The sequence below is a fragment of the Thalia democratica genome, chromosome 2 (genome assembly GCF_965202585.1).
Source record: "Thalia democratica chromosome 2, ktThaDemo2.hap1.1, whole genome shotgun sequence".
Taxonomy (NCBI): Eukaryota; Metazoa; Chordata; class Thaliacea; order Salpida; family Salpidae; genus Thalia; species Thalia democratica.
In genome coordinates, this window is record NC_139166.1 from 25,511,792 (window position 1) to 25,527,251 (window position 15,460).

General features: G+C 26.0%; 1 protein-coding gene across 1 annotated transcript; it reads left to right on the top strand.

Annotated features, from left to right (window-relative positions):
- Positions 1–10,586: 10,586 nt before the first annotated feature.
- On the top strand, positions 10,587–12,935 carry LOC145829399 (anaphase-promoting complex subunit 5-like). Its single transcript, XM_082937177.1, has one exon. The coding sequence runs from the start codon at positions 10,710–10,712 to the stop codon at positions 12,732–12,734; it is 2,025 nt and encodes a 674-aa protein (XP_082793303.1). The 5' UTR covers positions 10,587–10,709; the 3' UTR covers positions 12,735–12,935.
- Positions 12,936–15,460: the final 2,525 nt, after the last annotated feature.

Sequence of the window (15,460 nt, forward strand, 5' to 3'; positions counted from 1 at the left end):
AATAAAAACTGATTTTTTCCTTGCCCTGGTATAATAATAAACCATTTGAATATTTAGCTATAAAGCTTTATGATGCTAAAGCAAAATTTGAATTACTTTTTAAGACAAATATTGAAAGGAGACAATTGTAATATTATTGTTTGGAATAACTCACTTTGGTTGTTAATTATCTAAAATATTTTCATAAAAGAATGTTAATACTAAATAATTCTTTGCATAAAATTTGTCATTCAAAAAGGTGATTGTAAGAATGGATTTGAATGTTTAAAAAATAGTCATCTGGTGTGTAGAAAATTCAAAAAAAAAAAAACATTCAACAGCTATTTACTTTTGTATTCTAATTGTTTTTTAAATATGAAATATTAGTGTCTCATCATTTAGGCCATCAATAGTATACAAAAAAAAGAAAGTATAAAAAGTAAGAATAAAATATTTTAATGTCAGAGAATATTGTTATAAGCTTATGAAGTATTGCATTTAGTTGGATACTAATTTAATGCACATCATAAGTTCAATGAGGTTTTCTTCTCTATTGGGTACAATTTTGATGCATAAGTTTGTACAGGTTTGCAAAAAACTCCTGCTACTCTGATTTTTTTTAAAATATAAGGGTGGATTGAAAAATTGATTTTTTTTCTTTGTAATCTTTTCAAACTACAGTAACCTCTTGCTTATTTATGCACATTGTGTCCACAGAAAAAGTGCGTGAGAGATTGTAAAGATACAAGAGGCACCAAGTATACTTACTACAATGGCTGTTTTTTGATATTGCTTCTAGTTTAAAGCAGACTTAATAGTTTCCCACTTTTAACAATTTCTTTACTTTATTTATAAATATGAAAACAAAAGAAAGAACTATACATATATTAAAACAAAAATTTAAATTTAATTAAAATAGTAATACTTGTTGAAAAATTTTACTAACTTTTATAACAAGTAGACTTTATGTTTATCTTTATTTATATGTGACTTATTATTTGATACTAAACATTTGTATTTTGTTCTACTTAGCAAATTCAATTTATAATTAAGCAATTGTTTACAATTAAGAAATGTGGTGTCTATATTAAAATTTGTTTCTATAGCCTTTTACAAAAATATTAATTTGGTGCTGTAATGAATTTCTTCTTTTGAACAAAAATATATAGAATATAAGAAAAATGTTTAATAAAAATTGTTATTAACAAGAAGTTAGCAGTATATAAGTATAAGTATATAAGCATATTACATAATTTTTTAAAGCAATTTTCTTGCAAACGTTTAAGTACTTTTTATTTATTTTTAAGATCTAAAAATTTACTTATGGCTTCTTCAGAGTCTAAACTTGTTTGTTAGATGTATTTTTGACGATTTAAAGATTTTTAGTAATTATAAAAACACTTAAAAAAAAACAACTCATACAACTGATTTGCGTAGGCTAATCAAATGAATTTTGGTTTTTGCAATTTTCTTGCAAACTTTCAAGTACTTTATATTTGTTTTTAAGATCTAAAAATTTACTTATGGCTTCTTCAGAGTCTAAACTTGTTGGTTAGATGTATTTTTGACGATTTAAAGATTTTTAGTAATTATAAAAACACTTAAATAAAACAACTCATACAACTGATTTGCGTAGGCTAATCGAATGAATTTTGGTTTTTGCAATTTTCTTGCAAACTTTCAAGTACTTTATATTTGTTTTTAAGATCTAAAAATTTACTTATGGCTTCTTCAGAGTCTAAACTTGTTGGTTAGATGTATTTTTGATGATTTAAAGATTTTTAGTAATAATAAAAACACTTAAAAAAAAAACTACTCAAACAACTGAGGATAATCGATTGAATTTTTATTTCGGTGAAATCAAATTTAAATGAACGCTTATATACAGTTAATCACTTGAGAAAACATATTCAAGTTTGCTTTGGGTTGGAATTAATATAGTTTTGTAAAAAGAATATAATGTTAAATTAAAGATTAATTTGTTGAAGTTTTTTAAAAAGAATGAAAGAAAACAGCTTAGACATAAAGCTTAAAAGAAGATCGAACTTTGTGTACAGAAAACAGAAATATCGAAATAAAAGAAAAGTTTAGATAAAAATATACGACGATATAATTATTTTTAAACTTAAGTAATTATTTGTAACATATAAAGTTCAATATTAATGTTTTATTTATTGATTTTGTTTTTTGTTTCACTTGAATTAGATATTTATTAAACTAATAATAAGAAAAATTATCTAAAAATATTTAGACTTAAAAATGAACCTGTTTACATTGAAAAAAAAGTGAATTATATAAAAACCTAGCTTAAAATAAATGAACAGAAAATAGAAACAGAAAAGTAAATGCAGTGGCTACATACTTTCATCGTGTGAATTATCAATATACCCCAAGTAAGAACATGATGCGCAATTCCAATTCACATTTTCTATATCTTTAGGCAAATTGTCAATACAGCAACTATGATACCACTTTTGGCAATTATCTCAAATATACATCTAACCAACAAGTTTAGACTCTGAAGAAGCCATAAGTAAATTTCAGATCTTAAAAATAAATATAAAGTACTTGAAAGTTTGCAAGAAAATTGCAAAAACCAAAATTCATTTGATTAGCCTACGCAAATCAGTTGTATGAGTTGTTTTTTTTAAGTGTTTTTATAATTACTAAAAAACTTTAAATTGTCAAAAATACATCTAACCAACAAGTTTAGACTCTGAAGAAGCCATAAGTAAATTTTTAGATCTTAAAAATAAATAAAAAGTACTTTAAAGTTTGCAAGAAAATTGCAAAAACCAAAATTCATTTGATTAGCCTACGCAAATCAGTTGTATGAGTTGTTTTTTTTTAAGTGTTTTTATAATTACTAAAATTCTTTAAATCGTCAAAAATACATCTAACCAACAAGTTTAGACTCTGAAGAAGCCATAAGTAAATTTTTAGATCTTAAAAATAAATATAAAGTACTTGAAAATATGCAAGAAAATTGCAAAAACCAAAATTCATTTGATTAGCCTACGCAAATCAGTTGTATGAGTTGTTTTTTTTTTAAGTGTTTTTATTATTACTAAAAACCTTTAAATCGTCAAAAATACATCTAACCAACAAGTTTAGACTCTGAAGAAGCCATAAGTAAATTTTTAGATCTTAAAAATAAATAAAAAGTACTTAAACGTTTGCAAGGAAATTGCAAAAACCAAAATTCATTCGATTAGCCTACGCAAATCAGTTGTATGAGTTGTTTTTTTTTTTAAGTGTTTTTATTATTACTAAAAACCTTTAAATCGTCAAAAATACATCTAACCAACAAGTTTAGACTCTGAAGAAGCCATAAGTAAATTTTTAGATCTTAAAAATAAATATAAAGTACTTGAAAATATGCAAGAAAATTGCAAAAACCAAAATTCATTTGATTAGCCTACGCAAATCAGTTGTATGAGTTGTTTTTTTTTTTAAGTGTTTTTATTATTACTAAAAACCTTTAAATCGTCAAAAATACATCTAACCAACAAGTTTAGACTCTGAAGAAGCCATAAGTAAATTTTTAGATCTTAAAAATAAATAAAAAGTACTTAAACGTTTGCAAGAAAATTGCTTTAAAAAATTATGTAATACCCTTATATACTTATACTTATATACTGCTAACTTCTTGTTAATAAAATTGTTTATGTTACTACAACTTTTTTTATTTGACCTTTGCCAACATAAGGATAAACTTGTCTAAAGATATAGAGAGGTGAGTTAGCATTTAAAAACATATAAAAAGAAAATACAATAAGCCTTATTTGTGAAGTATTAAAAAAAAATTAGAATTTTAGTTATTGAATTTTTTAGAATTCTAAAATGCAACTAAACGAGAGTGCGTAACGTCACAAGTGCATAAAGATGCAAGATGTTACTGTAACTTTAAAGTAACGTTTTTCAAATTAATATTTAATACAAATTTAATACCAGGTCCAAACATCTACATATATAGAGTGCATGACTACTCAAATTCAAATAATTTTTTTTTGAGAATTTTTTATTTTTATCACTGTTACCCCTAACCCTTACCCTCAAATGGTAGCTTTTTTTTTAATTAATTTACCTTTTAGTTTTCTTTTTTTAAATATTATTTGTAATTAATTTTTTTTAAATGTTTTTCATCACTGTTACCCCTTACCCTTGACCGGTAGCTTTTTTATTTATTTATTTTTTAGTTGTTTTATTCTTTGTTTTTTACTCTTGTTCAAAAATGACCATCTGTGCAAAACTTTCACTCATGCAAAGTTGAACCTCTGTGCAAAATTCTCACATGTTCAATTTTGTCTTTGTGCAATTTTGACCCGTTCCTATTTTCATTATACATGTTTTAATTTGATGTGTAGCTTATCTTGTTTGTAATACTTATATAAATTGAGTATCAAAATAGAAGCAAAAATTTGTACCTTTGAACAGATAAAAGCAGCTTTGTTCTGATTAGCTTTATAAAATAAAACAATTTTTGAATCCACCCAATAAAAAGCTAGTGTATTTTTGATTTTAAAATGTTTGATTAGATTAGCTTAATTGGTTATGGTAAACTTTAGGTGAGCACGCTTTGGTTGAATATACAGAAATTTTCCAGCTTTATTTCAATGAACTTTATTTTATTTTTATTTTACTCATATTATTTTTAATACTGAATGTAATTATATCTGGCACCTTAGGTGACTCTTCAACTGTATATAACAGTGTCATTTCAACAATGCAACTTTTTAACTTTTTTGTATTCTTTTAGTACTATGGTTTATGTATGTTACATTTAGTGTGAATTTAGTATCAAAATTAAGCCATGGGGGGGGGGGGGGTAAACCATGTTTTTTTACAAGTTGATCTTATTTTATAGAGTTTTTTCTAAGCTTCAAGGTTCTTTTTATTGTTTTAAAAAGCTCGAATTATTTTTTGAGATATGACCAGTCAAAGTCGGGCCGCATAATAGGTTCCCTATGGGAAGGGAAAACTAAAGCAGCAAAAAAAGACTTTTTCATTTAAAATCTATCTCCTCCAACATTTTTCAAGCAATTTTCTTCAAACTTTTACAGCATAATCTTTATACAATAATAAAAAAACATTACTTTGGAATTTAAAAAAATAATTTTATATATTTTTTTTTAAATTTTTGTGATGAAATTTTTATTTTTTAAAATTACTAAAATTCTAAAGTAAAGTTTTTTCCTTTTATTATAAGGAATGTTTCCTGAAAATTTGAAGAAGATTGCTTGAAAAATGAAGGAGGAGATAAATTTTTAGTGAATTTTAAAATTTCCGAGAAAATTGACACAGAAAAATTTGCATCCATTTGTTTAAATTAGAAAATTTTTACAAGAAATTAAATATCTCAAAAGTTAAATGATATTTTTGAGTTCTATAAAAACTGACTTGTAATTTGTACAGTAGACTACCGCTTAAGTACGCAAATTGAACTTGACCAAAAAGTGCGTACTTAGCACGGGTAGTGCGTACTTTTTGGCGACATAGTATACTATGAAATTTAGTTGTTTGTTTTCTTTCTTACAACTAGCCACATATTTTGTTTTGTTAGAGAGAAAGTACCAAACTACATTGTGTTTACCAAACATTTTCAAAACATCAATGTGTGTACATTTAAATTAAATTATGACTTAACTTTGTTGTATTTGGAAGTTTTTTTAACTTTGTCATCTAGATTTATTTATTTTATAGCACTACAGCTCAAATATCATTATTATTTTCACTTTTCTGTAACCACTACATAAGTATTTAGTTTATTAACATGTAATAACAGGACTGTCACAATCTCAGGCCACTTAGACTACTCAGGATTACTCACCCTAGTTTAAAAGTTGTGAAAGTCTCAGGCTAACTCAGCAGGTTGGCCATTCTACCTGGAAACATAAAATAATCTGAAAAAACTTGATGATTGAAAATTTGGGCAAAAAAACTGGAATTTCTTAGAAGTTCTAATATAACATCCTTTATTTTGATAAATAAAATGTACATATAACAGCACAGTTAAAAATGTAGATTGAATTGTATTTTTAAAACTTTTATTTTTCTAGTTTTGCTAACATAGTTATTAAAATTTGCTCTACAATGTTCATTAGTTCAACATCAATCAACTCACAGTGACACTAAATCTTTTAAATGCTGTATTTGTCCAGAAGGTAGATTTTTCTAAACTAGTTCTTTAATTTGATTTTTAAAAGAATTAATAATCTAAAATGATATAAAATACTTTCCAGATATTTTTAAGAGCATTGAGTTATGTCAGCTGCTAAAAAACAATTTACTTAGTTAGAAAGGTCGGAGGTCATAGATATAAATATATGAAAAAAAAAAAAATATATATAAAAAAATTAGAACTTTTTTTGTCTTTCTGGATAAGTGCGTACTTAAGGCGGGGTGCGTACCAAAAAAAGTGCGTACTTAAGCGGTAGTCTACTGTACTTTAAGCTTTCATATAAAAGCAAAAGTTAATTTTTGTAAAAAAAAATGTTGGACCCCCCTATGGCCTTAACTCCTTTTCTTAGGCTTTATTTTACTCAAACGATAGTGTCATTTCAAATTATATTTTACATTATTAGATAAACTAAATAAGTGTTTTTAATAACAAAACGAGTTAATTTTTAAACTAAGTTCACAGCAATATGTAATGCCAAAAGAACACAAAAAAAGTTTAAAAGTTGCATTGTTGAAATGACACTGTTATATACAGTTGAAGAGTCACCTAAGGTGCCAGCTAAAATCACATTCAGTAATATAAGTTCATAAGCAGGGCTTCTCTTGTACTTGTTTTCAAAATAAAATTGAAAATCATTGAATAAAGCCTAAAAAATTCCTGTATATTAAATTAAAGCATGCTCACCTAAAGTTAATCATAACCGTTTTTTTTTTAATGTTAACTTGTGTTTTAGTATTTAATTTTAGAATTTTAGTTTTATATATTTGATAAATTGACTGACTAAAGTTGAAAAACTATTTTTTAAATGTATTTTGGGTTTACTGTCAAAGCAATTTTTTAATTAAAATATATGTTGGCTGTTGTTAAAAGCTCCAAGTATAAACTATTATTTACTTTCATTTATAACTTTTAAAAGTTTATAGTTTTGATATTTATTTTTAAAAACATTCAAAGTTAAGTAAAAAGACGTTTATTAAAAGCATTTTTTCATCACTTAAAAGAAAAATTAAAATACTTTATTTTACATTTTCAATTTTCTTAGTTTAGTAGATTTTTTTAGATATTCCTTAGAAAGTTGAAAAATTTTGCAGAGATGTAATTTAAAAAGAGATAAACATTTTCTTGACCGTAATAATTTTAACAGAGCTTAGAAATTTGTAAAAGTTTTTAACAACTGTAGGAAAAAAAAATAATATATTTGGAATTACGTAACTCACATACAAATCAACCAAACTTTTTTAATTTTATCCCCTTTATGTCTAAAAATCTTCTTAAATATTTTTTAAGTCTCAAAATTACTTATATATTGGATCAAGCAATTTTGTCAGATTTTGAAAATTTTTTGATGAAAAATCCAATGTTTGCAACAACTATTTCTAATTATACATATATTAATTAAGATAAATATAATTATTTAAATAAATAAATTGTACTTACAAAGTAAGAATCAGTATATACATACAGAGTTGCCACACACTTAAGATGACTCAGACTAGTTTAAACTTTTTAGAATATTCAAGTTCACTTGACTTATTTGCAAAGCTTTGACTAGTTTGGACATTTTTCCTAAATCTCAATTTAGATTTTTGTTTATTAATTTTTATTTTTATCTCCTTCAAAAATGTGTTTTCAATTAATTCTTACTATTATTTTTAGATATGTAAGTTTGATAAACAGTATTTTTTTAGTTTTTGCTCATGTTTTTTTTTCATTTGTTCTGTAAGACTAGTTTTTGGTCTTTCAGGCTGGCTATTTTCTTCAAAATTTGGAAACCCTAAAAATAAAGCCAAAAAAGATTAATCACATTTTTATTTTAGTCTTATTTTTTAGTTGGTCTTTTTTATTGCTTTTTACCAATTTTAAAATATCAAAAAATATATTAGATTCTGACAGATGCTAAACAACTATTTCACTAAAAATACATCTTCTACAACTTTTTAGCATTCTTTTTAAACCTTCTCAGTCCACAGTTAGCTGGCAAGCGGACATTGACCATTTTAGTGACTAAAAAATGAAAACAAGTATTCTTTAAGTGTTTATAGCTGGTTTTTTCTTTTAAAAACTGGGTTAGGTTCTATTTTGTTTCAAGCTTACTAAAAGTCAGATTACGTTGAATGTAGCAAATTGTTGCTGTTTTGAAGTTGAAAAATAACTCAAAAATTCCTTAAGTTATTGTCAAAATAAGACCTGCAGCAATTGCTAAACAACACCTTAAAAATTTTTACACAAATACTTTTTTTAAAAGTTTTTTATTTTTTTTGGTTTAGTGTTAATTAGAAAATGTGAAAATTTTTCATCTAAAAATAAAAGTATATTATTTAAATTAAAAAAAACTCTATATTTCAAAAATATTTCATTTTTTTTAGGGAAATATCCCTAATTTTAAGAGTGAAATATCTCAAAACACCCATCACAGACAATTATCTTTTCTTTATCCTTTAGCAAACATGACAAGGAATCTGTATTCAAATTTACAAAAAATTCTATCTATGGGTATATAACTATTTTTTTAGGTTTTTACAAGTGATATTCAGATATCTTTTTACTTTTTTTGTTGAAAAAATTTATGATTTTTTGAAATAAGATAAGTAAGTCTTAATTTTTTTTTTTTTACTTTTGATGAACATTATATCATTTTTAAGAAAAATGGAAAAAAGATATTATAAAAAGTAGTCTTAGATATTTTTCATGAACTTTCTGCAAGCAAATTTTTGAAAAAAACTATGAAGAATTTTGAGTAGTTTTTATAATGTAGATGGCAAAAACTTGTTGGATTTAAACTTACTTCTGAAATACTTGAAGCAGAAAAGTAACAAAACTGTTTTTGAAACCAAGAAATCAAGTTTTATCTAATTATGTTTAACAGTTAGTTTGATTTTCTATTAGGCAAAAGTTTTTTTACATTCAATGGCCGGTTGATCCCCTTTTTCAGCCCACTAAGCAGTCTAAGATTTATAAGATCTTAATCATCTGTAAGAAGAATCAAGTTGTAATTTTGAAAAATCTACAAATTATTGCATATTACATAAGTTCAAAACATTTTTAGATTTATAATCCGTCATCAGTAAAGTATCTCTTTGGACTTATGTAAAATGCAATAAACTTGTAGACTTTGGAAAACTATCTTTTGATTTTTCTAATTATTGATGCAGAAGAAAAATCACAAATAAAAAATTGATTGTATCTTGAGCTGATTTACGCATTTTTATATAAATCTTGTCATCTGTAGTAAGAAATTTTAGGTGAAATACCTTTCTTATTTTTTCAATAACTATAATCTTTTGGTAACTAAGCTTTTTAGCTCAACAATTGAATCTTTTCCACTAGGTCTTAATAGAGGTTAAGAAAAGAACTAAGTTATTTTTACTTCTAGACCATGATTAATTAATTGTGGGAAAGATCCAATATCCTAACTTTAAACAGTATGGTAGTGTACAAGTTTACATAGTTTTGTATATAAATTTAAACAATATATAGAAAATTTAGAATCAAGGAACATATCAGGGTTGCCACACACTCAGGATGACTCAAGATAATTCAGGGTGTTATTTTTGAAAATCTCTTGATATTATGTTTTTTTTTTAACTCAGGCGGACTCAGGATAGTTTTGTCTTTTATAAAAAACTCAGGATAATTTGAAAATTTTAAGTAATATCAGATCATATATTTTTTAGATTTTCAATAGGTTAAGTAAATCCAGCTCCAATATTTTGTTATTTTATTTAGTTATGTTTATTAAACATCAAATGTAGAAGGATTTATGTGCAGATTTTTATTCTATTATTTAGAAGAAAAATTAACAGAGGTATAAGTATTTTGCTCCAGTAGCAAACAATTTTTTAAGGAGTAAAAAAAAAACAGAATAGTATAAAGTTACTTAACTTTTAACATTCATAGATAAAGTTTTATAAACTAGAAGTAGTTTTTTAGAATATTATTAATTTTAAATACTTTCTTAGTATAAAAATACAAAGCTCCTGTTCTCTAAACACTATTCATTAAGTAACTTTTAAAGAGTTTGTTTTAAGTAGACATTATATATAAATTCAAAATGAACCGTGCAAAAGTCCCTCAAGATCCAGAGTCCTTACCTCCCCATAAGATAGTTATCATGATGGTTGTAAAAAATATAGTTTATTTCTATATAAACAATGTAAATCTCTGGAGCAACAATTTAAAGGGAAGGCGGTTGCTTGATAGAACTCTTTTGAGATGGATTTCTCTACCAAATGTACCTTTAAATGAAATTATTTCAGTTGTCAAGCAGACTTCAAGTGACTTACATGCTCAATGTATTAAAGAAGTAAAAATAATTTCCGGGTTTTATAGTCACCTTGATTTTGAAACATGGTTTGATAACATGTTTAAGCTAATAGTACATTGTATTAACAATTGTCCGGAACCTATGCTCAACAAAAGAGGTTTAGTTACTCTTTATTGTAGAAGAGTAGTGCAAGTTTTTAAAAGGCTAGAGTTTGAAGATGTCTTCGAAACATTATGCAATTTAAGAAAGTATTGCAATCATCCACCAATAAACAAAAAGTCCTTTATGTTTGAACTCACTAACTTAAGATCTGCTCCTTATGGAAAATTAAGTCAAAATGTAAACTGTTTGAAATCTGAACCAAAAAATGTTTTTACCAACGACCCTTTTAACAGTTCTCAGTTTGCTCCAACATTTTCACAGAGCTTAGATCAAATTGTGAGTTTAAAAGGAGAAACTAAGGGAGACGACATGGAGCTTGAAAGTCACAGTGAGCTTGATAGCAAAAGTAGCAGAGAAAGTAATGATGCTGCCGAAACCCTGCCTCTGAAAACTCAAGATCTTAAAACTGACTGTCGACAAGAACAGTTTAAACCGATTGGAAGTAGTTTTTTCAATAGTGAGTCTCTGTTTTCTGAACATATGACCAGGACTGAAGCTGCAAACTTTTTCATGAAGCAAGTAAAGTTGATTTTATCTGGTGAAAACTCTTCTGGACTTTTACCTCCAGTTGCTCTGCAAACAAAAATTAGACAGCTGCTGAAATCTAATTCAGAACTAACTCTTGGTCATTTTGTCAGTTACCTCAATTTGACAAGGATTGGTGAGTATGCTGGAGCTAAAGACAGCTTATTTTTATATTTTAACAAGCATCAGACTGTGAGAAGAATTGATGAGAAGTTTGACAAGTTTTTTGGTTTTGACAATTGGATTGAGCGCTTTTCTACCTTAAACTTAGGGCTGTTACACATGAAGTTTGGACATATCAAGGAGGCAGTTGATACTATGCATTTAGCAAATGACCATGCTCAAATGCTATGTGACTGGGATTGCCTGCCTCAAACTGTTTCTAATTTGTATCTTTTACAACCAAATAAAGTAAATCACAAGCTGCTAGAACATGTAATTCAACCTGCACTTAGAAACAAAGATTATGATCAAGCTACCAGAGTTGTTAAAGAGTTTTTGTACAGAAAATCAATAGCAGGTTGTAAACCAGCTTCAATATTTACTTGTCTTGAACAACTTGAAACTAGCGCACCTGATAGCATTGGAATAAAAGAAAATATTAAGAGCAAATATGCTCAAAAAGCATGTTATTGGAACTTGTATGGCAAAACCCATATAGGTTTATTGAATAGCCAACTTGCTTTGTTTGCTAAAAAAAGCTCCTTGTACAACCCAAATCACAATCCTGATGGTAAAAGCACACACGAGAGTATAATGATGTATTCATTTTTTGCTGAGTACTTGTATGAACTAGGTGACATACAAACTTCTAACTACTTTATAAATCATCTCAAAAATCACTACAGCACTGATGCAGAAATAAAAAAATTGTGGATGCTAGCAGAGGCTCGTATCAATCACAAAAATCTTTTAAAAGTTGGTAATATTCAATGTGCAAAAGATTGTGAAAATTTTATAAAAAGTTTAGACACACAAGAAGCCTTGTACAGGCAAGCAGAAACTTTTGTGGCCAGTGGTGAGTTTTCTCAAGCAGAAAATGTTTTAAACGAACTTACTTCTGATAATAAAGTCAAGTTGCAGTTAAAAGTAAAAGCCTTTTTGTTAATGGCAAAACTTGAATTTCAAAAGTCAGATAAAAGGTACACTGTATCTAGTCTACAGTACGCCTACCAAGCGTTGCTGTTGGCCAAACAGAGCAACTTTCAAAGTCTCATAACTAAGTCTGGACTGCTTATTGCTCAGCTAATGACTTATGGTGGATATGACAATACAGTGTGTCTAAAAAGTATTTATCATGAAATACAAAGCAACCATGATAAGCATTTGAAAAATCGTTTTGATTACTTGGCAATACTGAATGCAGTAAAACAAAAATCCGTTTCAGACGAAGTATTAAAAGAATGTTCTAGAAAATTAAAGGTACTTGAAGCTTCATCTGAAAACATACAAGACTTGAGTTTACTTAGATTCATCAATTATCAACTAGCATTTATATACAATAAGCTCTACTCAAAAAATTACGATGTCATTGATTATCAAGAACATAGAAATCGTTATGCGTTTGCATACCAAAACCTTAACCAGCAGTTGTGTCAGACGAACTTAAACGAAATCCTGTAAGAATAAACCATGTAGGAAATTTTAGATATTTTTCATTAGGTCATTTTTTACACAATTCAAAATAAATAGCAGATGTTGTGTTTTATTTAGTAAAAATTTTGATACGTTTCATAGTAAATAATTGTCAAACTTTTATTTAAATACTAAAGTTTTAAGTTTATTTGTCTTAAGTTAAAATTCATCAGTTATATATATTATTGTTACGCTTAAACTACAAAAAGTTTCGTTTTATTTTTATTGCATTGCTACTATGTTTCAATTACAAGCTTTTAAGTTTTTTTTACTGTAATAAATTTAAAATTTATTTATTTTTTAGATGTTATGTTTTAATTTATCAATTTTGAACTTTATTTGTTTTATCTTAGTAATATGTGTTTAATTTGTTACTGTGATCTTTAAAATTTAAATTAATTTTTAGGTATAACAATGTATTTTATATTATATTATTTTTCTATTTTAATATAAGTACAATAAAGTTTTTGAAAACTTTTTAGTAGTACTCTATATTCGCATGAGCTTTACAACTTTTATGCACTAAGTCTACTTACAATGCTACTAAAATTTTATATATTTTCTTTACAATATTATTATTTTTTTCGATTTTTGTAATAAGTGTTAGTAAGCATTTTATTTAGTTGGATCATAACTTTTAAACTTAATTAATTTTGGTAAAAATTTGATTTCAGTTTCTCAAAAAATCTGTTGTTTTTTTATCATCGACAAAGATGGAGAAGTTAAAAACTTCATTACAAATATATTTATAAAGTTCATTTGAAAAAAAGTTAAGTTCTGATTTCGTTCTGTTTATTCTAAACTAATTGCTGTAAACACTTGTTTTTTGTACTCATAATTTAAATAAAGAGTACATGTATTAAAGTAGAAGTCGATAAATACTTCAATTCTTATAAAAAAATTATATTTACTTAATTTATTTAAACAATTATTCGCATACTTTTCACATAAAATAGTAATTCTTTTAGAGTTATTCATGTTGTATATATATTTAGATTTAAGATTTAATTAAACGGGCGCGAATTTTTAAAGAATTACTTTATTAATTTGCCTTTTAAAACTTGGTATGTTTTTTATTTCATAAATCTATATTTTACAACTTGATACATTTTTTAATTTATTTTTCACAGTTTTATTTTTATACAATTATTTTTAATTTAATTTCAAACATGTACGTACAATTAAGGTGAAATTTTAACTACCTTACAATTTTGTTTTAGTTTAAAAAAAAATAACTTAACATTGTTATTATTAATAACTTAAATACTGACTTGAAGATACAGGCTTTGAAATAATAAAGTTAAATATCAAAAAAATAGAATAACTAAGAAGAAATAAATTAAGTTTAAAAATGAAATTAATAGCTATTAACAGAAGTGGAAACTTAAAAGTTCAAAATATTTAAGTTAAAAATAAAAGTAAACTGTTTTCATTTTGAATATTTTTCCACATTTAAAATGTACAAAAAACGTTGTACACTTTTAAGTTATCACTTCTGTATTTACTTATTAAAATAAGTGTTTAGTCCTTTATTGAAATAAAAACTGGCAACTATGCTTATAATCAAAATTATCCAGTAGTAGAAGTTTTATTTTTGTGAACCCTATCCTTTAATTCTTTTTAAATCAACTTTTAGCAGAAATTTTATATTTTTGGTATACTTAAAACAGTTTTAAAAACATTGTAGATTGTCAAATATTAAAGCTTAAGATACAGATTACATAGCTACACTAAATCAACGAAATAAGTTTCTTAAGCTGTTTCTTGACTTAGTAAAATTATTTCTAACTAAAATTTATAACAAAATTAGACAAAGCATAAAAAGTTTCGATTATTTTTTTAAATTGAAATCATAAAAGCTTTTGTATAAGAATCTTGTTGAACTTTCGAGTTTTTTTTTCTATAGATAAGCGACCTGACATTAAAGCTACACTGTCTTGCGGCATTCTCCTTATAATCAAATGCTTCGGTATCAAACCCTGAAAAGAAATCTGGAGGATGAACAACTTAGGCAGTTTTTGCAAGCTGTAATTCTGCAACAAAATTAAGTCCAAATTTAAACGGTGTTGTTGACCCTAAAACAAGCAAGTCTTTTGATTTTTTTTTTGTTTCTATGGAACATCTTTTTGTTGAAACGAAAAATAAATAAGTATAAGCTAAACTTTACTGAGGTAAAGTTTGAGACATGGTTTAATTTTATAATTTTATGTGTGGGATATGTATTCGAGATGTAATTATATTATGCCCACATAGAAATGATACCAACAATACTTAGAGTACATTAGACGTATTTATATTAACAAAACTATTATGAAGACTTGGACAGTTTGTAATTTGCAAGCTATGATTTTGCTACAAAACAGACTTTAAACAAACGGGATTGCTGATCCTGGAACATGGAAGTCATTGTGTCTTCAGATGCACACTTTACATGGTAGAACATCACAACATGAAGAAAGCTTTTTTTTATCTTGGCGTTGACACAACAAGTAAAGTAAACAATAGTCATGTGAGTTACGATATACTGAAGTAAAAATGCTGCAAGAACTAAACTTTCTGTTTAAGATAATCTTCGAAAATAAACTGACAGTTATCCCAGCTTATAGATAAAAGCAGCGTACTTAGGGTTTTGAAGGTTTAGTTCATGCTAACAATAATCTATGGAGACCACATAATTACACTAAAAACACTACAAATAAATAGACTGACCACTC